The sequence below is a fragment of the Ammodytes marinus genome (assembly GCF_949987685.1).
Source record: "Ammodytes marinus genome assembly, chromosome: 8".
NCBI classification, from domain to species: Eukaryota; Metazoa; Chordata; class Actinopteri; order Uranoscopiformes; family Ammodytidae; genus Ammodytes; species Ammodytes marinus.
The window spans coordinates 24,157,218-24,183,833 of NC_137212.1; the positions used below are offsets into that span (position 1 = coordinate 24,157,218).

Here is a 26,616-nt window from a genome sequence, read left to right on the forward strand (position 1 = left end):
CGACACTTGGCCCTCTGCTCCGCCAACACAAAAGACAAGGATCTTTTGGGTTTTCTAACATAACAAATACTGTTAAAATACTGTGGCCACACAAAGAGTTGAGCATGTGAGAGGGAAAACAAAGACGAGAGGACAGTCTTTCAACAGAAGTCAGTGACCGATGTTTTATGTCGTCTGTCATGTCATTTCTTTGTGTCCTCGCTCCTTGTTGTCATGACAACATCACGGCCAGATGATGGCAGTTGAGATCTCTCAGGCATCACAACAGATCGCTCTGACCAGAGGCTGAGTTGAGACTGTCTGTGAAGTAGAACAGCAGAGGAACCTGGTCACTGCCAGGCTCTTATAACAAAAAGACAATATATTATTGACCAATACTAGTGTCTATTCTACAGTAAGTTACAGCAACATTAGCTGCCGAAACTTGTAGACATACACCTTTTTCTATTATAACGTCATCTTATAGACACAAAAGCACATTGTTGATTTACACTGTAACATCTACTACTACTACACACACACACGTTGACCTAGGTCACTTTTGGGGACTTAACATAGACTTACCCATTGAGCGACAGAATTAGTTGAGGCAATATTGCACTGCAGAATGTACATCTGCAATAGCATATGTTGTAAACAACACGACACAGCTTTTGTCCCTAATTGCAAAAGCCAATCCCAATCAACCGGTCTGAAGTCTAGTGTGTGTCCCTGAAAGTGTCTTAAGTCAAACACACACACACACACACACACACACACACACACACACACACACACACGCAAATACGCACGTGCATGCACACACAGTTAAATAAAAAAAGAGACATATACCAGACAAGTCCAGTGACTTATTTCTGTTTTGGGGTAGTCTAGGTTTTTTCATGGGGGGTTTGCGATTTGGGGGCTTCTCAACGTTATTAGGGCTTTCCCTGTCAGTGCCTGAGTTGAGTGAGGACAAAAGAAACACACATTAACGATAAAATACGATAATACAAACGCTTTACACACAAAATCAATATGTACACACGTGTTCCAAGCAGAATTATATTGTGTGGCCACAATTTATTAGAAAAAAATGTACAAGACAGTTTGTACCTGTGTCACAAGACATGGCCTTTCTGTGTCTCTGTGGTTTCACTGGGGCCTGAGATCTCAGACCTTCGTCGCCTGAACAACAGGAGGAAAAAGCTTTATATACATGTGACACAGTTTGTGCACAGTAACATTTAGCTACATTGCCATTAGCCAAATAAATTAGTAGGTTAAATGGTTCCTCTGTATTTGTTATTGTGCCTGATATGATGATTTTATGGCTAACATTTTAGTGAAATGTCCTTTATCTCGGTTAACTTCCTCTGTTTGGAGGAAAGTATATGTATATTATCTATATATTAATATATACAGTATTATATGAAGTTGTGTTTTAGAGGAGTACTTAGTGGGGCATGTTTTATATTCAGAGCTAAATAAAAAAAGACAAACTTCTTTGTTTGTAATGTAATGTTATATGTATGAAGATATGGTTGCAGTATCGGAATAGTTCAGCTACTAGTAACACTTCCTTGTTGAGAGGTGTAAGAGGAGTTCGATGCCTTGTGTCTGTTCAATAAATGCAATCCTACAGCCAGCCGTTAAGTAGCTTAGCTTAGCATAACGACAAGAAACTTAGGGAAATTGATAGCCTTGCTCCATCTCAAAAGGGAACCAAATCAGCTTACCAGCATATCTAAATACCTATTTAACAATTTAAATATCTTGGTTTAATTCGTACAAGGGAGGAAACACATGACGTAACAGTAGACCTATCACGTAGGTTGTGCTATGTATTTGCGACTTTATATAATTTGATTGAATGTCCATGATGCCTTCAATAAACCAGTTCACACGATATTCCTCTCAGCTTGCAGCTTCCTGCTCCAAGATAGACCAGAGCAACAGATAGCTAGAGTGAAACCTACACGTGTCAACACCATGTTTAAGTGTTGTCAGTGGAGTTACCTTGACTTGCAGCTCTGTCTGGTAATCCGTGTGCAGGCTTGTTAACAGGTGGTGGAACAGGTGGAGGAGGTAAGTTCTTCTCATTGGCTGAATCTTTTGGGAAAGTCACATACGAAGACGTCTTTGGCTGAAACAAAAAAAAAGAGGGAAAAGACAATCAATGCAACTGGTAAATTGCTTCTGGATGCACAGTAGCCACTCATTGTGAATAGTGCAGATTATATTAGCTTTCGACTCAAAACCAAACCATGCATATAATGGTTATAAATGACACACCTTTTCTGGAATCGGAGGAGGATGACCATCCGAGTCTCTTCTTCTTCTTCCTCCTCTCTCTTTCCTGTCCATCTTTACCGGATCCTCCTCCGTCTCTTCCTCCTCCTCTGTACCTATGAATAAAAAGAAGTAACGCCTGATTTTGGAGAACTATTTACTCTCAAACACTCTTTACAAAGGGCTGACCTCTCCTTTTTTAACTAACTATATTACTTAATATCTCCCAGTAAATGTTGAATGTTTATGTCTCTGTGTGCTACCTAAATGCGATTGTATTGTTGTCTGATCTTCAATATAATGACAAACAATACACTAAACTACTATAACAACTTTAACTGCTACTGTAGCACAGAAACTTGGGGAGGAAATGAAGTACCTGCTAGAGCCTCTGCGCTTTCCAGCCGATGCCTGGTCCTCAGTTTCAGGCTGGGCTTGCTGCTTTGCGGCGGGGGATCGGGTTTAGATGCACAGGGAGCAGGGCGACCTCTCCATCCCTCAGTGAACCCGCCATCGGGACACATCAGTCTGTCTCCTGGCACGTCCTGCTGATTCCAGTCCGTAGCTGCTGCCTCGTCACTTTTCAGAGAATCCGTGTCCTGTTTGGGCGAAGGCGTCCTGTCTGACGGGTACGGCGGCAGCGGCCTTTGCGCCAAATGAAGCGTCTGCACTACCTGTCTGTCTGTCTTCCTGCCCGGCTGCCTGCTCTCAGTCCACACACTGTCCACCTGCATGTCTGGCGATGGCTTGTTCTCCGACCACGACCGGTCTAGCTGTCTGCCGCCCATCCACTGCCTTTCTATTTTTCTGTCTATCTGCCGCTGGGTGTGTCTGTCCACAGTCCACTGTCTGTCCACGTGTCTGTCCGAGTGGTGTCTACTCTCAGTCCAGTACCTGTCTGTTGGTCTGTCCATTGTCCTGGGCTCTCCGGATGTTCTTTCTTGCAGCCTGTTATCAAAGCGCTGCCTCTCTGCCTGCAGCGTCTCTGTCGGCCTCTGTTTGTCGTCCATCCAGTACCTTTCAGTATCCAGTGGCGGCTCAAACACAGCATCCAAGTCAGATTTCTGTCAAAACACAACAAGAAGAGTCAATATACCTTCAGAATGCACTGTGAACTCAATACATACTGATCTCTATCATATTCTCTGTTCCTCCACACACAGCCACACTCTTCTGCTGCTCTCTCTCTCTCTCTCTCTCTCTCTCTCTCCATCTACTCTCCTTGCTCGATCGGACACTCCCAAACTACAATCTGGAATCTATTGCAATTTTTGATTTGGAAATTGTGAACATGAAAATGAATGTAAAAATGTGTTGGTGAAAATTCCAAGAGGAAGAACACAGATATAAAATTGCAATGCATAAATATTCAGTGCTAGAAATTCAATGATTGTTTTTTCATTAAAAACAGAAGATATACTTCCATATGTGATGGGTCACACTGACTGTACCTCTCTTGGAGAAAAAAAGAGGTGTTTGCTTCCTCCCATGCCCGGATGAGGGATGCCCGGCACCATTGGCGGACTCAAAACCAGAGCGTTCTTCCCCTGGTGCTCGCTCATTTTCCCGTCAGAACCCTCGCCAGGGGACCCGGCTCTGGCAGCGGACCTCGGAGGCTGGAGGAGTGTGTACACATTCTCTGTGGCAGTCCTAAGAGTTGGAGGACACAGAAGATGAAAGTCTGCCGCACATACGTATGTTTCCATGCATTCAAAATACAGGACGAAGAGTAAAGAGGAAACACATTTGAAAAGAATGTTATTTTAAATTGTAAATATCCCAATCTGTGTTTGACATCTAGCGTGTCGATTTCTAAATCACTTGGCTGAGAGCCGAAGCTTGCCGGCTGTCATTTAATCTGTGCACACACGCTGGCATCGGCCGCTTGCACTTTGGCAGCTACCAGCCGCATATCGTAACAACAAAGCAATGAGGGAGATTTAGAGGGAGTTTTGTCAGAGAATGTCTGCATTTCAGTGCTGCAGATTTTTTTTACAAGAACACTGAAGAAACAGCAGAAAATGTCACGTTGTGGAGTAGAATACTGAAGGGAAAAGAAGGTGTGCTTTATTGTTACATAGTGCATCACGTGGGCACATTGTTGTCTATTCAAGGCCATGACATTCTACTCAGTAGTACAGTGTGTTTCTTGTGTTTGTGCATACACCAACCCCATGGGTGCCGTAGCAACAGTGTGACACACATCTGCGTAAACATCGGCTTCAGACTCCGGCCCCGGAGTGGACATGGTTTGGTTGCGGTTCTTACGGAAACCGAAGATGGCCAGCATGTTTCTCCTCTTCTTCCTCCTCAGTGAGTGGGCTTTGTGCAGAGAGGAGAGCTGACTGAAAGAGGACAGGGAGGTTCAATGTCACACATACAGCCCAGTGCAATCCTCACAATGTCTCTGTTTGGACGTGGGTGACTTCGCCACAGCTTTCCACGCCAGCGCTTTGTCTGCTTTTTCCTCTGGCACGTTGCTCTGCCACACAATGATTTGCAACTTTTTTTATACAATAAATCTAATTCTATTAAAAGCACTGACTTATCCTGATGATCTGCAGTGTGGATGATAAGCTGTGGCTGTAACTGAATGCAGCTCCGGCAGAATAAAAGCATACTGATCTGCTGTAGCCTAGTATCTATACGATTAAATGGATCACACTGGTGGCTGTGCAGGTTATAAGATGGTGTTTTCAGTCCGTTTGAAAGATGACAGTAGGAACAAACCTTAATTTCCTAAAGCAGTAAGTATTATTTCATCTTTGATTTCTGCTCATGCCTTGTTCAAGAGCTTTTAGCTTCCTATGAAAACATCCCACTTAGTATAACGAACGCGTAGTGACTTTATACAACTGATAAATTGAATGTTATGCCCTCAGTTAATTAGCGAGAGACTATAATGACTCCTTTAATACAACAGCTCCTTTGTATCACAATGACAGATCGTTCCTGGAGAATAAAGACATGAGAGGAACAGTCCCTACCTGCAGCACCATCGTTCCTGCTGCTCAGATTCATCATTGATCAATGATTTTATTTCCATTAAAAAAACACTTTTCACTTATTTATACTTTTAACTGTGATACATCCATTGTGTAGTGTGTATTGTAGTGTGCCTTCCTTCCTTTCTTTCTTTCTTTGCTTATGCCCACTGTGATTGATTACCCATCTCAGGCAGGTTTGGAGAGCCTTGAGTTGATTTACAAGGCACGATGAAATCAATAGAGAATAACGACTGGTCGGAAAGTAGGGAAATCGTTCCAAACGTTCAAAATGTGAAAAGCAGAAGGAGTGAAAGTGACGCAGTGTCTGTGTCTATCCCTCTTCTTTGTCTCAACTGATGGACTCATCCTTTTGTTTCGTTGTTATATTCTACTCTGTCATGGTCGTTATGGTACGTGTCATACCTGCCTCGTAACCATTACCACAAAGTTATCGTTGTCAAATAAATCACTGAGAGCTAAATTGCTGTGCTGACTAACCCGCTCCCAACAAGTTGTGACAAAATGTAGCTCTCACCTGTCAGGGAGCACTCTTTTAGTGTAGAAATCTGGGAGTCCGTCATCAAGAGGGCTTATTCCTCCGTTTTCACTGCAATGCTGCGCTCACACACGCACACGCACACGCACACGCACACGCACACGCACACGCACACGCACACGCACACGCACACGCACACGCACACACACACACACACACACACACACACACACACACACACACACACACACACACACACACACACACACACAAAAAAAGTCAGTTAACTTGCACTGGGTTTCATTTGTAAATGTTTTGTATGCAATAAAAGAAATGGATTACACTGGCTTCCGTGAGATGACATTATCCAATTGCAGCCATCCACTTTGTATAGATTACCTCTGACAAAGACACGAGTCACTGCCAGCGGGCACGAACATTAGGGAATGGGAGAATTATGCAGAGCGAGAGAGAGAGAGAGAAAGAAAGACAGACAGATGGATAACTTTTACTTTACATAATATTAAACGCCAAAAAGTGCCTTACTGCCTCTGTGGGGATGTGCCCTCCTTTGTGCCTTCGTGGAGGCCTTGGCCGAACCCGCGTCACATGATGTAGAGGCAGACCCTGCGTGGGCAGCTCCGACAGGCCTTCCCAGGATGCCGAGCGGGACAGCGGCGAGGAGTAGGACGGCACGGAGGGGGGCGGGGAGGAGCTAGAGTCGTCACACAGACCTGACGGCAGTGATGAAAGGTTTATCGGGGATGTGAAAGTGAGAAGGCAAAGGCACTCACGTCAGACAAGATGTGGGGATCGAAGGGAGCCATCGCTTCAAAGTGGGCAACTTTGAAACATTCGGCGTCTGCTCTGAGATGTACTGGCTCAAGACTGGGCCTGAGCCAGATTAAAGCAGCCATTAAGTGACTTCTCAAATGGAGAAGACAGGAAAGTAGGGAAAGAGAGCCAACAGAAAAAAACACACTAATGGAGACGGGATGGGGTTAGAGCGAGACAGGAAAGAGGAGGATAAGAGGATATACAGCAATACTCACTCAGTCTGGTGGAGACAGGTCGTATTCGTCTTGTTCTCGAGCTGTGCTTCTTAATGGCTATTGTGTCCTGGGAGAAAAAAAGGAAAAGCTGATATTAAGATGCTTGTGGGGGGGATTCGGGGAAAGAAGAGAGTGTAATGCAGAAAATCAGGAACGGACAAACATGATCTCTCTTAGGCCTCTTGTCAAATCAAGTCACTATTGAAAAAACAACACTGCACAAAGGGTAAAACTGGACGATACAACATAACCAACTGTCACATTAAAAAGGTGAACAACAGTACAAACAATTGATGCTCTGAGTAATCAGTGGCTGGAGGCAAAAGCCTGATTATAGGAAATATTGTCAGCTGAAGGAAACTGATCCAAGTATTGAAATCGATTGTTAATTAAAATGAGGTCAGCGGGAAAGATTGCGCAAAGATTTTGGCACAAAGGTTAACCACGGCAGATTAATGGTTCAGCTTTGTAGACGTGGTGGGACTCTAGGGATATTAATGTTTGTTTAACTGCCACTTTGGCCAGATATTTCAACAAGTTTGGGGAGTATTGCTGTGCAATTCTGTACAGATATGTGTTCCCCTCAGGATGGACTGTCATAACTGTGGAGGTCATATGAATTTTCATCAGGTCAACATGTTGATGTCTCCAATACTTTGATTTATACTTGAACTTTGGGTTTTGTGTTTATTAGCAAGTGTTAGAATGCTTAACTAAGCTGGTGAATATGCTGTGTTTAAACTGCTACACATATTATATTTTCGTTTTGAGCATGTCAACATCCTAACATAGGCATTTACTGTTTTTTTCGATTGCTAAACGACAGTGGGCACAACTGGAGCCACATGTGCAAAGCTCTTTACACAGTCAGCAATACAGAAGGTCCAAACTGTGGTTTATTTTTGTCATTCATTTGACACAAAATACATTCAGTTAACCAAAACTCAAGAGTTCTTGTTCCATTAATACACAAAAACCTGACAACAATGTGTATTTCTGTAAAAATGTTCAATTGCTAAGACACTGTTCTCAAAACTATAAGGAACACGTTCAAAACAAAATATGGGATTCTGCATTTACCTTATTAAAATGTGTTGACATTGTAGAAGAATATTACCAATATGTACAGTAAAATACTGTGGCAGTCAACTATTTTCTTGGTATTGTTTTGTTTTGTGTTGTGTGTTTTCGTGTTCAATATGGCTGGCTCTGAAAGTGATTGGCCTAGGATTCTAATCACCTGTGGTGCAAACTGTGGAGCCTGGTTCCTTTGATTGAAGTTGGGAGCAGCTAGGTACAATTTACCTCTGGTCAATCAGGGTGCCTTTTTGTAGGCATAACACAGGTGGGAAATGAGAAATGTAGGCGGGCAAGCTCTCATTCTAGAAAGTGGGCAATCGGCACTTGCAAATGTCCAGCGCAGACAGCCCCATTGCATACTGGCAAAATACAACTCAAAATGACACCCATATTTAGGGGGAATAGGGTTGTCTGCCATTGGTTAAAGTTCATGTTGGGTCCCGAAAGCTCTTGGTCTTGTGCAAAGTGATTGATTTTTGATTACAAGCCTTTTTGTTTATATATAGTAATACAATCATTCAGAAGCATTCGTTATTTGAAGAGGCATTTGTTCATTATATCTGAAGAGGAATGTGTGTGTTATTATTGAAGGGGGGCATTTGTCCGTCCAATTTGGTTTCCTTTTATATTTTTACGTGGATGGGAAGAGCTCTCAGGCATTTCACTTAGAACTAAAGTCGGGAGGATCAGTACCGCCAAAATACACTGCTTATTGGGGAAAAACCCTAAGCTGACAACATAGCTGTAGATGATCAGCCTCGACCAACTCAGACTTGCTCTTGTTGTAGCTAGAGAAAGTCTGTTATCATTGTTATGTACCATGAGGCAGGACCTTTCAAATGAATTGTATTGTTTGTTTTTACACGGAGATGCAAAAGAGTGTTGTCAGCCTAAAAATTAAGGAAATATACCCACGAGTAATGAAAGAGAGGACACATGTAAAGAAAGAAAATTATGCTACTTGGGATGGTTCCCTGAGGCACCTCAGAAACTAGCCAATGAAAACAAAAATAATACTGTTATCAACATCTAGACTAAGGCAGATCATTTAAAAGAGAAACAACCTTTTAATTATTTTTTCATTTCCATGAATGCAGATTAAAGCTGATCACAAAATGTTTGTTAGCTTGGAGGGAATCATTTTACTGAATGAAAAGTAATTAAACCTGTCAAGGTCTTGTGAAGAATTGCTGCACGGCTGAGATAACACTGGACTATGCAGTAGAATGAATCAGCTTTACAAACTAAATGTTTTAAATTCATGGCAAGTAAAGGAGACAGTTACATGAATAATTACTGAATGTCTGGCTGAATGAAACAGGCTTATGGCAGATTGTTGAGATAATGTCAGAGGAACACTTCACTCCTGCAAATGAACCTGCTGTCCAGTAAACGTTTGAGCTGCTCTTTTACTCTGTCAACAGATTTATGCTTATTTTGTTTCAGTAAGAGGTTCAGTTTTCTCACCTTTTCATAAATAAAATGTAATGTTTTTTGCAGGTAACCAAGAAGGCACTTGTTTGATAAAAGCGGTGATGAAACTGAAACCTTGCTATTTAAAGTAGCCTAGTTTCTGTCAATAAAATAAAACTTAATGGAGACGTTTTAGATTTGAACTACAAACATGAACGATTTGTAAAAAACGTTAATATTTGGAAAAGCAGATACTAAGTAACCACACAATTAAAATACGCTCAGTGACAGTTATTTACAAAATAAATGAGCATATAGCCCTAAGGAACAATATTTTAAAATTCTTGATGATGTGAAAAGTTGAGATAAAGAAGAATGGACGGATGGATATATGCCCAAAGAGAGCTTGGCCATCAAAACACTGCATGTTAAAAACTCACTATGCTGGTGCTGAGCTCCTCGTCTGTGATGTCCAGAGAGTCTCTGTGTCGGTTCAACCTCCAGCTGGTCCCTTCTTCACATGTCCCGTCCCAGCCTTTAAGGTGAGACACCTGCCGAGTCTGAGACGGACAGACGGACAAACAGTCTTTTTGACAACCTAACTTTAATCACTATATTTTTGCCTTAGACACACTGTATGTGCTGACTGTGTTACCAGGGTTTTATGGGTGGCGTAGAGCTCCTGCAGGATTTGGTCCACGATGGAGTTGGTGAGATAGGAAACCACTGACAGCTTGACTTCTCTGCAGGCGATTGGGGTTGGAGCAAAGGGAGAGAGACAGACGGGAAACGATTTGGTTAGAGCGAGAGGAAATCAATAACCGGCTTATCAGATTCAGACTTATTGCTGCCACCCTTTACTGCTGCTCTTCCTTTTCCCCTTTTTCCCCCCACCTCTCTCTCTCTCTCTCTCTCTCTCACTCTCTCTCTTTTTCTTACTCCAAGGCTCGGTGAACGTCCTGCGCCGCTCTCTCCATCAGAGCTGTCCGAATGGCGGAGCGAGGGATGGACACACGCTCGGAGACGGACGAGAGCGGAGGACTCAGCCTCTCCGCCGCGGACGAAGACAGAGGACAGAGCTCGCGACAGAGGGATACCATGGAGTCCACGATCACCTGCAATGGAAAGCAGCGATTAGAAACTCGTGGAGGATCATGTGCTGCATTCCAATATACCCATTTACTTCCCTTTTATTTAGTATGGTAGAAAATTTTTTAGGTTGTCCCAAAAATACCCGGATGATTTATTACATCCGATCGTGGATTTTAGTGTTGAAATCAGCATGCATTTTTGGTGATTCTGACAACCAGCAATGCGACGGATATAAAAGCGAGAGGAAAGCTCAAGGTGCGATATTATGATGAAATAAGTAAAAGTACAGTATGTCCCAATTGTAGGCCTTGTGCATGCTAACTACATACTTTTAATGATCAGCTTGAGTATGTAGAATAGTAAAAAGAAAAGAGTATGCGATTTGGAACGCAGGGTCTGTGTGTGAATAGAGGCTGTTGGAATTACCTGAAGCTCTGTATCCGCAGCTTTGGCCAGTTCCCCAGCCAGGGAGTCCAATCTCTGCCGCACGGGCCCGTCCACAGACAGCACATGAGCCAGTTCGCACAGAGACGGATACAGCTTGGGAGAAAATAAAAATGCTTTCAAACGTCTGTGTGACAGCAAAGAAAAAAAAAAACGTACGCTCATACACATTTCACACCACTCACAGCGCGGGAGTTCCTGGCCTCTTTTAGCACTTGTTTAGCAGCTTGAATCTCCTCCATCTCTCCCACACCTCGTAACAAACACACCTGCTGCTGGACTCGCACGCACAGGCGCTCCATCACCTTGGAAGTAAGCAAACGGGGGAGTGTTACACACACATTAAAAAGGTGGAGTCAGCAATTCTGGATACTCACACAGGCTAGGGGAAAGGGGGGGGGGAATCGTGGGGGGGGGGGGGGGGCTACCTGCTCGGCTGTGCTCGTGACCAGGCCCTGGTGGAGCCGCAGAGCCTGCCTCTGAGAGAAGCGCTGGGTCTGGTTGTTCCTGACCAGGGAGCGCTGGATCTGTGGCAGAAGAGAGGTGTCAATATAACACGTATGTTTTTTTTTTTTTTTGTGTGGCCGCAAAAACACAGGAAAGACAAAGCGATGATGCAAACTGGCAGATTTGTTGCAGAGGAAACAGAGAGCAATGATGAAGCAGAGTGAAGGGAGGCAGAAGAGAGGAGGCTGTGTCTTGTTATAGTTTACATTCCTGAGCCCTGTTTCCACAAAGCATCTGAAGGCGGAGAGGTTTGTCTAACTTTCTCTATGAAATCAACAAATGAAACCTAATTATAGCTGAAACAACATTTTTCTCAGTTATTTTAATGGATTTTGCTCATTTCCTTTCACCCTTAGGAAGCAAGTTCATTGAGAATGTAATGTATGTTGTAATGATTTTGGAGTAAACTGACCATTTGTTGTGTATCCACCACTGAGTGATCTACATCTCCCATCCCTTTCACACTGTGTGCAGTAATGAGCGAAAGCACTTTGATGGAGAAAGGTGTAGGCGACTGGAGTTTTGCTTGCCTCCAAATAAGCAGCTTGATCAAAAGTTTCCATCTTTTTCTTTGCAGACACAGTTTCCTAAAAAGTTTCTGCTCATTCCTGAACACCGGCACTTAATGAATTCATGAGGCAAATGCAAATGGTGGAAGCCAAACAACGTGATGAAAATGTTCTGCTGCTTTCATCAGATTCTGTTCGATCTGTCAATCTCTCTCTCTTTCTCTCTCCCTCTCTCTGTCTCTCTCTCTCTGACAATGACGGCTGGTCCGCGATGCCAACCTTAGTTAGTGCCTGCTCTGTCCTCTCGGGGGCGCTGCGGTAAGCCTGGCTGATGTCACTGAGGGGAAGAGGCATGTACTGCAAGGTGAAATTACTGAGAGAGAGAAAGAGAGAGAGAGAGAGAGAGAGAGAGAGAGAGAGGAAAGAGCAGAGGAAGTGCTGGAGTTATTGAAGGGGTTCAGTAAAAAGAGAGGAAATAAAGTGGGTCACATCGTTCAAGGGTTAGTTAAGGTTAATATCCCCCAGTGGAAGCAGCTCATCCCTAAAATATCCCTCCTGTACCAAAGAGTGAGTAATACTTTGATCTCTACAACCATATCATACTTCGCCTAAAGGTAGGACTGGTCCATTTAAGATACCGAAGTGGAAAGCAACGATTTGCTCGGCTCACGTCACGTCGCAAATGTCAACGTGTTACTTCAATAGGGAGTGAATCCATCATGCTGTCCTAAATTCAATACTGTTCATGCAGCCGGTATACAGTATATAAGGTGTTCTCTATCTAGTGCATATACAGACTTCATATTTAAGATGACCTAGTCCTGCTCTTACTGTTCAAGTGCCCGGGCCACATCCAGAAATCCTGATGCGGAGGTGTTATTGCGATCCCATGTCACACTCCTGCAGGGTAAAGTCAAGAGTGGCACTGAATACAAACCTCCATATGGAGCACAAGTTATACTGCAGAAAACCTAAGAAGTCCCCCACCCACCCCCCTCCCTTAGTGGGGTTTGCACCTCACCTGAGCGTGGTGTTGATCTGCAGGGCTTTGCTCAGCATCTTGGCTCCGATGTCCTCCATGTTGTTTCCGCTCAGGTCTACTTTCCTCAGGCAGGTGTTGCTGCCCAGGGCGTTGACCAGCACCGTGCCCCGAGAACGCAGACGCGACTCGGTCAGCGACAGAGACTGCAGGGCCTGGAGAGAGAGGCAGAGGAGGATGACGAATGTGTGAAGTAGCGAGTGTGTGTTTTGGGGGGTTTATTTCGGAGTGAATTAAGTTTTTAGTAAACACTGAGAGTTGGATAGAGAAGAGGGGACCAGGGGGCCGTGAGAATAAAGTGCAGTTATGTGACTGCTGCTTGCCAATATGACTTTACACGCCGTATGCGTGAATTATTAACAATATGTGTGTGTAGTGATATAGACACTACGCCTACAAGGGTTACAGAGAGACAGTAATTATTAATGTGAAACATCATGCAAAAGTAATGTTTCCGGGAATCGAGAATATCTAGCTTGTTGGTACACATTTGACGCTGCTTTTATTTATTATTTTACTGAAGGAATTAACGTTAAACTGCTTTACACTTAAAAGTATCTAAAGTCTAACAAGTTTATTATCTGTGGTATTTTTTCCTTCCAGAATAAATGCACTGGAATTGTGAATTTTTTCAGATTTTTCTGTTAAATGATCATCTCACAGCATGTGTGTATTAGTGCTGACGCTCCCTGTGTTATCACTCACACATTCCTCCTCTTGTATGAGCTGTACCAGCTTCTGCAGGACTTCATCCAGAACCCTGCGGACACAAACACAGAGAGAGCCCGGGCTGGGTGAGCTGGCGCCACTCATTTCCTGCTGCCAGCGAGCAGTTCGCCTGAGGCAGCCGCTTATGAAAACGGAAATACAACCACAGACGTGTGTATTCATGCGTCATGCACATGTAAGCGCATGCGCTCTCGTGTTCACCCGCACACACAAATAACTGCAGTGATGCATGACATAGATCAGCGGCATAGAGCACCTGTTCTTGATGTTGAAGTTCTTGCCCAAGTGAAGGTGTTTGAGGGAGGGGTGTCTGGAGAGGGACGGCAGCACTGTGAGCAAGTCTGCATCCAGGCCTGTCGACACAAGCACACACACACACACACACACACACACACACACACACACACACACACACACACACACACACACACACACACACACACACACACACACACACACACACACACACACACACACACACACACACACACACACACACACACACAAATATATATATATATAAATAGAGCTCAGCATGGCCTAGTCATTAATTGGCCACTCAAACCAAGGACACAGCGGGATGTGTTGCGGCTATTCACAGTACCGTTGTCTGAGATATCCAGAGTGGCTATGGAGGAGACTCTGGGAAAGAGTTCCTGGATAACAGCGGCTCCTGCAGACCTCAGCTGGACACCGAGAGAGAAAGAGAGAGAGTGAGAGAGAGTGAGAGGAAGAGAGAGAGAGGGAGAGAGAGAGAGAGAGAGGGAGAGAGTATGAGAGAGAGGGAGGGGACGCCAACATTTGCTCAGGAATAATACAGAGGCGTTTTAGGTTCAGTCGTTGGGGAATTGTTCTATTTTTTTCCACATTGAGGCAGATTTATGGATGCTTTTTTTATGTCACTGCAAGCAGTCTGAAGATGTTTTCGAATGCTGAGCTCAGTGGTTGGTGAAAGCATTTTTTCACTTGAACAACAACCTTTATTAGACACAAGGTCTCATCTCAAGAGAGACCTGTAAGACAACAACAGTAAAACAAAGTTATAATGTAATATCCTAATAGCCTGGAAAGCTATGGGGGCACATAAACAAGAAGTGAATTAACCTGCTTTGTAAGATTTACTAACGCATCAATAAAAGGAATCCATTATTATTAGTATAACACAGTATTAGTATAACACAGCTAATGCATAGTCACTACTCTATTACTTAAAATACTGCTGATAATTCTCACATAAGCCCACTGTTTTGAATGCAGTGGTTTACTTTAGCAATTTTGCATTGGGGAATTTACAGCGATACACTTTGTGAGTTGCTCAATGGCTCAAATAAAGGCCATGAATACTTTTCAATCAGCTGTGGGTTTTTTGGCTCTGGCTCGAGCCATAACACGTGGACATCTTTGTACTTGTGAGCTAAATGCATGTGTTTATGTGTGACTTGAGTGTCACTCACAGAATGGGAACTGTGCTGAGCCTTGAGTCTTGACTGTAGTGTACAGATATTCACAAAGAGTCTTTATGTAAGCTCACTATTTAATTTTCTATAGACACACATCTTTTCTGCACATTTCTATGGCATTATGTTCCACAGGTTTTACAAAGAGAGGCACACCACGTGCTTGGGATCATTTCACAAGCTTTAAAAAGTCTTACTGAGGATGAGCTCATGATTCGGGATAGATAGCCTCCACTCTGGTTGGGGAGAAAAAAATACCCAACTGTCCCTTTAACTTCAGCTTGGAGTCCATCGCATGACAAGAGATGAAGTCTTACCTCGCAGCCACTGATGTCCAGATGAAGGTCATTGATATGAGGATTGGAGATTAGCCCTGTAAGCAGAGCCCTGTGGAGAAAGCAGGGAAAGAAGTGATAGACAAAAGGGAAGACAAGGAGAAGAGAACATATGGGGCTTGTCAACTGTGTGTGCTTGGCTGGAGAGGTGGTCTTATGAAAGGAAATAGAGAATTAAGACTCGGGTACCTCAGAACATCAGGGGGCAGCTTCATAGAGGCCAGGCTGACATAAGTGAGGCTGAAGGCTGAGCTGAAGAACTGACGAAACAGTGGCAGCGAGTCCTTCACTTTTCTATTGGAAAGAAAGAGACAGAAAAAAATTGGGTGGACATTCTAAAGAGACTGAGTCACATTGTTGACACACAGGGTAAATATGAGCGCAGAGTACACACACAATGAGAATCAGAATGAATATACTGTAAGAGGGAGCGAGTGGGGTCAAATGATGGATAGCTCTGCTTAAATATTCATGAGTCTTATCTATGCAGACAGCGCCCTGAGTTCTGGTTCTTAAACGGCAGTAAAAACACACACACACACACACACACACACACACACACACACACACACACACACACACACACACACACACACACACACACACACACACACACACACACACACACACACACACACACACGCACGCACGCACACACGCACAAACACACACCCACACACACAAGCACAAGCACGCACAGTGTTGCTGTGATTCACACAAAGCTTTTTTCTGATTCCCCATTGAATGTGAGAGGAAGATAATGGAAAAAAGGAGGAGGGACAGAGGGAAGAGGATGATATATTCCCAGATTTCCCTTTATTATTTAGGGTAGTGCTAAATGTACAACTAACCTTTGGGAGAAGGAATTTTTGGAAAGATTCAGAAAGGAAAGATCAGCACAGCACCCCCTCAGAAGAGCCCCAAATAGCTGCGTGAGACACAGGTTGGAGACAGTTAATCTGGGGCTGAAGCACAGCACGAAGATTAAAGAATGTTTCCCTCCCCCCCCACGTTTCATCGTACTCGGACAATTAAATACTCACAGAGTCCACGGAGCAATCTGTGCCCGACAGATCCAAGTGCACCAGGCAGTTGGGCTGAGACAAGAACAGATACATGGTCTGGAAACAGAGAGAAGGAGAAGGAGAAGGAGAAGGAGAAGGAGAAGGAGAAGGAGAAGGAGAAGGAGAAGGAGAAGGAGAGAGAGAGAGAGAGATGTGTTATGTTAGGCCCGGCAAAATGGCGTATAAATAAAGCAGTGTGTGTGCTTTTGTTTTCCAGGTGGGTTGTGCTTTCTGACCGAGGCGTCCTCCCCTGAGAGGACCCCGGGGTTCTTGCTCAGGTCCAGGTGCAGGAGAGAGTTGGAGTACTCATCGCTGGAGCACAGAGCCTGAGAGAGAGACACCACTCCTGAGAGAGAGAGAGAGAATGAGAGAGAGAGAGAATGAGAGAGAGAGAGAGAGAGATTAAAGGAAGAACAGAGAGAGCCGGTGTGAGGAAGGGGGTAGTTGTACAATATTAAAACGACAGAGAACACTCTCCAAACATTTTGTGCCCCTCCATTATTCATTCACATCTGCAGCAGCAGCAGCAGGTATCAGAGGGTGTAAAGGGAAGTATCTGCTGCTTCAATGTAATATTTAAGTTCTCTGCTGGCTACACGGGAAGATGAGACAGTAACAGGAGGTGTGCAGCCTGCGGGGCAGAGCCAGGCATCACACAGTATGTCAATACGGAGTCAAAACATGAAACAGAGCTTCCAGGAGGCCCAATTATCTGGGAGCTTTTATTTTCCCCTAAACCCAAACTATGACAGCTGCAGCATTGTGTGGGTTACTAATTTGATTTATTTCCACTTTATTTTGGAGAGTCACTGTCTTGCAAACTGTAGTTGCACTTGATGGACATAACTGAGCTAGAGACTAGAGAGGGAAAGTAAACAGAGAGTGGACAGGCTCAAACCTTTGGAGGTGAGTGAGGTCTTGGAGAGGTTGAGGAGACGAAGGCCCTTGCTGAGGCGGCACACCTGCTGGATTAAGTTGGACACACCTGAGGAACACATACAAGAGGTGGTGTTGTGCTTTGTTTGATCACTTTCTTTCACCTTCTCAACCTAGACGTTTCATTTTCTGTTTTCCTGCAACCTTTACTTCTACAGTGAATACTTATTATGTTTTGAGTTAAATCCCGAGGCACCAGGTGATGTTTGAAATGAGGGACTTTTTTTTATACTAGGAGAGGAATATACACCAAATACAATCTGTTATCATCATTATATGCTAGGTGTTAAGTAGCTGATGTATTCTAAATGTTTAAGTCTTGTCTTGAGTGATGATTATCTTTATTTACGTGGCTTATGAAAATCAAATCAGACCTGTCCTTGGTAATATTTGGAGAGAGGTATTTGTGCAGTGACCAACAGGCATAAATGTGGGTCAAGGTCAAAGCCAAATATTACACTCAACTTAACAGGAAATCAACCAATTCTCCATGTTTTAAAGCAACATTAAACTATATCCCTTTGTATCATCCAAATGAAACACATGTCTCAATCTGTTCATTTTGTATCTGTGTAATGAATTGAAGTCGATGTTGTGTCTTTGTACCCTGATTGTCCAGTGAGTTGTGGGCCAAGTTGAGCGAGTGGATGACAGCAGCAGGATTTTCTGAGAGCGCGGCTGACATCTTCTGTGGGAAGTCTCTGTAAAGTGGGTCCACAGATAAAAAACGTCATAAATACAGACACCCATTTGAAAAAGGGACACTGTGGCAATATGCACTTTCAAAAAAGACTCACAAGAGACACATAAAGAAAAAGGTCACAATCAGTACAGCAGATTGTGAGATATCCCGTGGGCAAAGCTCTACAAACACTGCATCCTACACTTCCCATAATGCAACTCAATAGTTTTGTTAATTAGACACCTCGACTAGTGAATGCATCTTTGAAAGACCCACAGTTTATTTCCATTAGAAACATCAGGGCTCTTTTAATTGAACAGATGATACAGGATATCCAATGGTTAAAAAGTAAAAGACTCACGATTTTAAGCCCGCATTCTCCAGGGTGATCTCCTCAAGGCTGGAGGATTTGCTGACCGTGTGTAGGACCTGCTCAGTGACTTCTGACCCCTGAAGGCAAAATGTTATCATTCAAAATAAACTTCTTCACCTGTAGCTTCTGCTTATTGCCTCCGTCCATCACCGAGGAACACAGAAAGGTAAAGCAGAGAATAGTAGACTTACTATGCGCAGGTCTTTGCAGTACAGTTTGGTGAACCAGGTGTTGTACGCCATCGATGCAACAATCACCGCCAAATCCCTGGGAAAGATAAAGTAAGTAAGTAAGTAAGCACATTTTTATTTATATAACACTTATCACTTAACCTGAGGTCAATGAGGTGACACACTCTGGGAAGGACAACCGTGTTGGAACGCTCCCCCATCCCCTCACCTGCTCTCCAGGTGACTGAAGTCCAGCAGGTTGAACTCTCGGTTGTCCTGGGAGTGATATATGGTGTCCACATCCTAGGAGCAACATTACCCATGAGCCTGTTTGCTGCAGTACATGACCCCCTTCAATTTGTGTGCACGGTGCTGTGCGTAACACTCAAAAGCACTCACAGCGACACAGGCACAGTCCCACAGCTCTTACCCACTGCACTTCCTCCTTGCAGCTGATGCCGTTATAGTCGCACAGAGCCGAGTACGTCTCCGAGAAGCCTCCTGAGACAAAACAGAGAGGAGAGGAGAGAAACAATTAACTGTGAGTTTGTGCCAACAGCTGCTTCCGTCAGCCATATTGATGGAAGCAGTTATGAGCAATTATCAATCTTTTATTTGCGTGACAATGCACTTTAGAAAGAACATCTGGGAGACCATTTGTGAAGAGCGCGAGGCGACTTCCTCTCAATGCTCTGGCATGTGCCCCTTTTCTGTGTGCATGTGAGTGAATGCACGTGTGTGTGTGTGTGTGTGTGTGTGTGTGTGTGTGTGTGTGTGTGTGTGTGTGTGTGTGTGTGTGTGTGTGTGTGTGTGTGTGTGTGTGTGTGTATGTGTGCAGATCCCCATGTTAGATGATAATGTGTTTTTATTACCACAGGCCCTCTGGGTTTCCACTGAAGTCTCGGAGCTGGGCGAATACTTCCTGCTGCCCTCAGAAAGGTCGCTGTCCGAATGACAGATGGAAGGGCTGCGGAGATACAGAAACACAATGGTTGGTGTTTTGACGATCGGATTCTTGAGCACAGCGGGTACAGTATGTGATTATCTCAGAGGGTTTTCCCGTGACACTTACGCAAAAATGGAGTTGTTGAATATTCGCGACAGAGCAAAATTAATATGGCTGACCACATGGTTGAGGTGCTCGCGGGACTCAAACCTCAGGGAGAAGCTGGACTTGTCAGTGTCGATGATAACCTGCGCAGAAAACGGTACTGTGAGAAATCAAGTGAGATGAGGAGGAGGGTTGAACCTTATTTTTCAGAACCTCCCTAGAATTATTCAAATTTTCTTTGGATTTTGTTACCTATGTAAATGAATGGAGAAATAATTTTCAATATGCCTGGATTAGAAGTGAAAATGATTACGCTATTGATACACAACAAAATTATTGATATTCCAGCAACTTCAATTTCAGATTGAAAAGATACTGAAGAAAATGGCAAACTCAAATGAACACCCATTTATCATATACGTATAAGCAGTACGAAAATGTATAATAGATTGCTTATGTTACACATTATCATTATAAGCAGGTGAAAGATGTAGTGTTTAATAACGTACGTTGTCCCTAAAAATGATACTTTCTCCTATGAAGAGGTATTTTATATTAGATTGTCATTCAGCTAAATTACCCTTAAATATAAGCCAGCCATACAGGCAACATGCAGACTTGTGAAGGAGGAAATGAATGTTCCTACAGATATAATTTCACTGACATCACAAATGACCGACATCACTAATGACTGTCATCAATAATGACTGACATGTCGCTTGTAATAATAGTCGACTGTGATGGGAAGAATGACGCCCTGTCACAGTCATAGGATTGATTGACGCGGCTCAAACCAAAGTAATAATTTGTGGCTACTTGATCATGTTTTCTCCTGTAATTAATCTCAAAAGCGAAGGTTGAAATATATTTTAAAAAAAGGAAAACTAAAAGAGCCTCTCATAACATGTTCTCCCAAACAACTCAGACCCCCTTTTTTTTTAGCTTCCCTTCTTATGGACTTTCCACTACAGTTTATCATGTTCCCATAATACAACTGTGCAGACAATCGGCTGTAACAATTGAGGGTGGTGCATACAGACTTCTGTATTAAAGATGTCAGTTACCTGATGCTCAGGGTGGGAATTCAAAGCTCGAATCTCCAAGAAGTTGAATGTGGTTTCTACCTGTTTTCACAGAGAGACAGAGCTTCCAAAGTAATTGACAGAAGAAAAGAAAAAGCATCGTACTGCACAGGAACTGGATGTGAAATAAAAAAATACCTTGGCGGGGATCTTCGGCGCCAGGAAATAGAGACGCCATGTTGTGAGGACCTAAAAAAAACAAGGGAGCAGAGCAAATTGGATCAAGATTACGGAAAGGTTCACTGCACAGTCCCGCTCCCCGTGGAGAGAAAGATGTCCCAGGAGTTTCCATGGTAATGATGAGAGGGAAACGAGGACTCCTATCTCTATATTTGTGAATCGATCCAGCTAAAAGCCCTCGGTGTCACAGACGCGTTGTCCAACATTAATAGATTAACATCCTGCGATACGGGCTGAGAAATGGCGGCTTGTTGCAACGTTTTAATCACATTCTCGCAAATACGAGGTGTAATCTCATTAGCCTTACATTACGTCCGCTGCGGCTCATTTATTTAATGTGACACATGAGGTGTGGCTTTGGCCCCAACAGACAATCATTTCTGCTCATTCAGCATCTCCCCACATCTTTGGTGTCCGAGCTTAAAGGGAAGAACCGCCCACTTTTTTAAAGCAGTAGATGATGTCTGCGCTCCACCTTTCAAGTCGTGGGATCTGTTCGAGGGCCAGAAATGCCGGTCATGCTGGGTCAGGATGCCAAATTAGTGTTTTTTGCTACACAACCTCCGCCCCTTTGCCCTCTGCAGCCTTAAAGTGTGTGTGGGATAATTTGAAGTGCAACGCAAAGTTGACGGGAGTTTGGACAGGCGTGACAATCAGAAGGCAAGCCGAGAGCTTATTTGTCATCTGAACGAGCGCACGCAGCATTCCTGCACCCACTTATTCTCGGCATGGAAGCATTGGTGTCACGCAGCTGTTAAATATACCTGATTCTGCCTCCGCTTTTTGCTCATGAGCGGCAGTTTCTTCTTTTTTTGTAGTTGTTTCTTGCAAACACACCCTACAAAATCTGTTTGTCTCTCTCCATCAGGGCATACAATGAGCCGTGATATTTTGCCATTTCGCTGCTCTCCACCAGCCCTTGAGTTGTGCCCTCTGCTCTTTTTCTTCTCCTCTTCTGCTCCGTCGCTCCCAATCATTTACTCCATTCTCTCTGATGGCCCCTGCTAAAACACTCCCTCGAGGACCAAGGCCCCACCCCGGAATGAAAAAGCAATAATTGAATTACAGCGCTACCACTCCACTGTTATGTTTTTTTTTGCTTTAGAGTAGCCTGTCAGAAGCACACGCTGACAGCCTCTTACGCCCACACGCAAGTCTGAAGTCACTCAGAGTGTGCAAGATAGAAAGAGAGTGAGAGAGAGCAAGAGAGAGAGGGAGGAAGAGGGAGAGAGAGGGGGAAGGTTGATTAAAAAGACCAGACTGTATCACATTACGGTGATGAGTTTGGTTGGGGGGCGGGGAGGGGAGGGGAGGGGGGGGGGGCTAGTTAAGAGCAAGCGTACAAGTAAACAGGAATAAATCATGATGATGCAGACTTATCCAAGTATCCCACATCAAAGAGAGACTACACACTCATCGCGGTGTATAATTTTACAGGAGAGCTTCTACAGGGCTGATATTCTAATGGGCTCTAGTTTGACACTTTGGCTAAGGCCTCCGCAAGGAATCATTTAGATAAATTCATGTGATTGACGGTGACAGGGGAGAGAAGAAAGATCTTCCACTCAACTCCATCTGTCCAACCTCCGTGAACACAAACCCTTAACACGTTCAAGCTCTGCGCTTTCCCCAGAACTCTAGCCCACTACGTTTGATCAAACTCCAAGCTACGTTTTCCTATGTGCACACAGCAGGTGTGAGAACTCTAGCTTTTAAGAGGGAGCAGTAAATGAGACATGGATTGGAGAGAGATTATAGGACAGATTTTTTCTTCTGGAGGATTGACATATCAAAGTGTCTGAATATCAAGGACGGAACATGCAGAAAAGAATCTTTAAAAGCGTCCGTTGAGTGGAAGCTTGCTCGGCTGAGGATTGAAAGCTCATTGGCTCATCGGGGGCTTGCAGGACGGGAACCGGGAGTCACTAGCCTTTTAAACAGTATGAAAAATTCACTGACTTCCTTGCTGTTGGATGGGGAATCGTATACGATCCTGTTTATACAGACATGTGGCCTTAACTGCTGCACTCAATCAATAATCCCTGCCCTCCACTGTGTACGTATGCTGCGTGCTTTCACACACATATACGAGTGCATTGAGAAAACACAGGCCTTCTCTCAGGGTCCAGTCTACGGTCTGGTCCTCAGTGTTAGAGTTGACTGCCCCACATTTTATCCAGATTGCTGGCTGAGCTGCACTCGCTCAAATTGAGATTTCATATCTTTGTTTCATATTCTCAGATGAAAGCCACCAAGAATCAAAGGCTGTGAGCTGCCAGCCCCCCTACTACTGCCTCCCCACTGTGTTCCACAGCCCCTCCCACAGATACTGTCTATCCAATATTCATCCAGCCAAGCCGCCGACAGCCATCGCAGAAGGGGGGCAGCGGTTACGACGCAGTTAAAAAAAAAGTGGCGTTCCCCTAGCTCTGTTAAATCTCTACCTCTGCCGGTCCATTAACGCTGCAGTGGAAGTTAACATCAAAGACAGGACACATACATGATGCATGCATGGGACTGCTTATGCTGCAGTAATGAAGGTGCTGTTCTCCATCAGCAGCCCAGTGTTACTGGAGCACAGAGGCCCATTCAAGCTAGAACAGACCATGAGTGCAGAGACTTACCAGTATTCTGTCCTCCGTTTTGCCGCTTTTGGTGTCGAGCTTTATGCCATGGGCAAACTTGGTAGAAGATTTGTCAATTATCTTCCTGATGCTGTCTGTGGAAGGAAACGACAACATAATGTTATGCTAATGTTAGAAAAATGTACATGCATACAGTCGCTTAAAGGACCACCCCAGCATCTTTTAATTTTTCAGAACATTTAATAAAAAAAACACATTACTCCGGAGCATTTTTCAAACCATGCCGTAGTCTGTTTTTGACACTCACTGTCTTCTGTGATTTCAAATTCCATGCAGAGTAAAAAATCAAGTTGGAGTGAATAAAACCCTTGAGATAGGTTATTTATTATGGTGCAAATGATGTCTGCATTTATGTTTGTCAAAGTCAGGCTAATGTTGCATCTTCAGTCTACAGTATTTGATCTGAGACGTCCAAACAGCAGGAGTTTGACAGAAATAAAAAGGGATACAATGCTTACTGCTGGTTACTTCCTATCTCTTTTATGGTATACCAAAAAAAACATTTAGTAGCACATACTTGCCTTGCCTATAATGTCCCTGGTAGGATACCTTTGCACAAGTCTTCCCTCATCACTCTATTGCCTCATTTCCATGTCATGCTATACAGTCAAATCTCTGATAAAAAAATGCCCCCAAAAATATCTGCAATCAAATACGTGTAATAATCATGGCATGGTCATTTCAGATAACAATCCAATCAGCCCAAACCAAACTGTGCGCCACTAACCACCTTGACCTTTGTGTGGACAGGCCCGTATTCATGTCTTCATCTAATAACTGAATGATTTGTCGGCTTGTCATTTGAACAGACCTGTCGTGACATTTCAGACGATGAAATAATCCAATGAGGTCCGAGTCTGCGCATGTCCTGGACAGTATCAATAAGTTACAAACCTCTCAAATGCAAACAGCACAATCTCCATGCAACGTAAAGCAAACAGACTAACAGTTATTTTTGTTGTGCTACAAAACACAAAAACACTCCCACATGTAGTTCTATGGGGCCTCACATCTATTTTCATCCTCTTTCTTCTAAATTAGTTCAGCACAACGCTTTCACCAAGTTACTTTAGGTTGTGACTCACTATATTAGAAGAGGAGCGTGACACATCAGTGTCTGTGTGTCACTGGGAACTGTTCCTGTCAAACAGCATACTGTGACCCCCGACATGCATACGGCACATACTCCGCCTGAGTCGCCACAGTGTATACTGAATATTTTGACTTTGACTTATTCTGAGCTTGTTTGGCGATGGCTTGAATGTAACCGGCATTCATTTACTGTATATGAAAAGGTTACGCACTGTTGCTTTAATTGAAATTGGGCTTACCATACCACAGCACATTCTAAGCCTCAAAACACACATACATGGCAGTTTGTTGTGTGATGATCACCACTACACAAATCAGCACAGAGCCAGATATGGAAACATTGATAAAACACTGAGATGAGATCTGGACTGGAGTCTCTCACATGTGACCTTGTGAGGCCCTTTAGGCCACCAGGGCCTCTGTGGCCCCCGTGGTGCTCCTCGTGTCAGTCAGTGCATGCAGGAGGAGGCAGGTGACTGAAAGAAGAGGCAGGGATTCCTCTGGATTTAATCACCACAGAGCGCCTAATAGAGCCATTAGGAGTAATTAACACAGCAGTACTGCTCCGGATACCCTGAGCATGTGTGGAGTGTGTGTGTTTGTGCGCGTGCATGGCGCCCGTGGACGATTTTCAATTGAAGGCTGTGCCGCGACTTTGACGCGTGTAAGCTGTTGCTGTTCAATATTTGTGCATTCTGTAGGTTTGTCTCGCCGGTGCATTTTTGTTGCCAAGATACGGTGAACATCTGCCTCCATCCATTCCCTTCTCTTCACTTTCGCACGCACATGCGCGTGCGCACGCAATCACTATAGCGCTCTATAGGCTGCAGAAAAACAAAGATAAACTACTACGCACGGGTTCCGGTACTGAGGGAAAATGTCATCTTGAAATCATGCATGTTGGTAAAAACGGGGAACAAAACGCCATCAGTAGGCTACACACCATCATCTACTACGCCCCTTTTCCTCTTTGGCCTAAGGCTGGGGTTTTTATTACCTGATCCCCCCCCGTCCCCCTCAAGAGGGGCGGATTTACAGCAGGGTTTATTTATACATAACACTGTAAATAATTAATTTGCACATGGACTAATTCACATGCACGGGGAGGGGAAAAAGACACCCCGCAAAGCATTCAGGACAGAATGCATGAAGGTGTAGCTCATGACAATCATCATCCAATGCGTCGCATGCAGCCCCGGCTAGACGCGCGCGGAGGAAAAGCATCCCGAGCCTGAACGCAGACACGCCAGGGGTCGACCGCGGTTATAACCCGAGACGAGACGCGTAGCTTACTCGGAGCAAATTAACCAAGCGGCGGTCTTTACCCACCTGTGATATCCTTGCTCACACTTACGAAACCAGTGGCAGTGATCTCTTTAGAAGCCATCTCTGTTCGTCGATTTCCTATCGCCACCCTTCCTCTTCTCCTCCACCCCGCTGGCTCGCCTCGCTCTCTCTCTTAGAAAATGACAAAAATGATGGTCTCTCTTCCAGGCATTCCAGCAGAGCCTCCGACTGCCCGATGCACTTCCTGGAAGAAGAAGTAGAAGAAGAAGCCTTGTGGATGTTTGGAGGCTGGATGTGGGAGCGACGGGACATGGAGGGAGGGATGAGGAGGAGGAGAGGGCGGGGACCACTTGGGGATAATGAGGCAGCTGTATAGCTACCTGTGTGAAAGCCGGCAACAGAGCGCATGCACAAGTTACACCTTTTTTAGAGAATTAACAGTAGTTTGGCTGCTGAGAGTCCTAGGTGCAGCAGAACACCCAAATAGGGCTGAAGAAGCTACTATTTATTAAAGATTTAGCCTTCAACATAAGGTGAACACTCAGGAGAACACAGGAAACGTGATGTGCATGACAGACATGTAGAGCTGTGAAATACAATACATTTGATTTCACATAGACTTTCAAGCTATAGTGTTTCACTT

At 44.2% G+C, this 26,616-nt stretch overlaps 1 protein-coding gene across 1 annotated transcript; it reads right to left on the reverse strand.

Moving 5' to 3' along the window:
• Positions 1–259: 259 nt before the first annotated feature.
• Positions 260–26,073, reverse strand: LOC307254566 (capping protein, Arp2/3 and myosin-I linker protein 3-like; the record flags this gene model as incomplete). The annotated part of the gene is made up of 40 exons (XM_080032998.1): positions 260–300; positions 832–939; positions 1,096–1,167; positions 1,999–2,125; positions 2,275–2,387; positions 2,651–3,335; positions 3,723–3,921; positions 4,443–4,616; positions 5,794–5,873; positions 6,301–6,488; positions 6,807–6,873; positions 9,740–9,859; positions 9,955–10,042; positions 10,239–10,414; positions 10,818–10,931; positions 11,021–11,140; positions 11,264–11,362; positions 12,131–12,224; positions 12,683–12,751; positions 12,873–13,045; positions 13,596–13,650; positions 13,876–13,972; positions 14,224–14,305; positions 15,394–15,463; positions 15,601–15,705; positions 16,263–16,339; positions 16,455–16,532; positions 16,712–16,821; positions 17,374–17,460; positions 18,018–18,112; positions 18,455–18,543; positions 18,658–18,733; positions 18,866–18,939; positions 19,067–19,137; positions 19,509–19,603; positions 19,709–19,830; positions 20,752–20,811; positions 20,908–20,958; positions 23,574–23,668; positions 26,016–26,073. 40 exons carry the CDS (start codon positions 26,071–26,073, stop codon positions 260–262), a joined length of 4,554 nt encoding a protein of 1,517 aa, XP_079889124.1.
• Between the last annotated feature and the right edge of the window lie 543 nt (positions 26,074–26,616).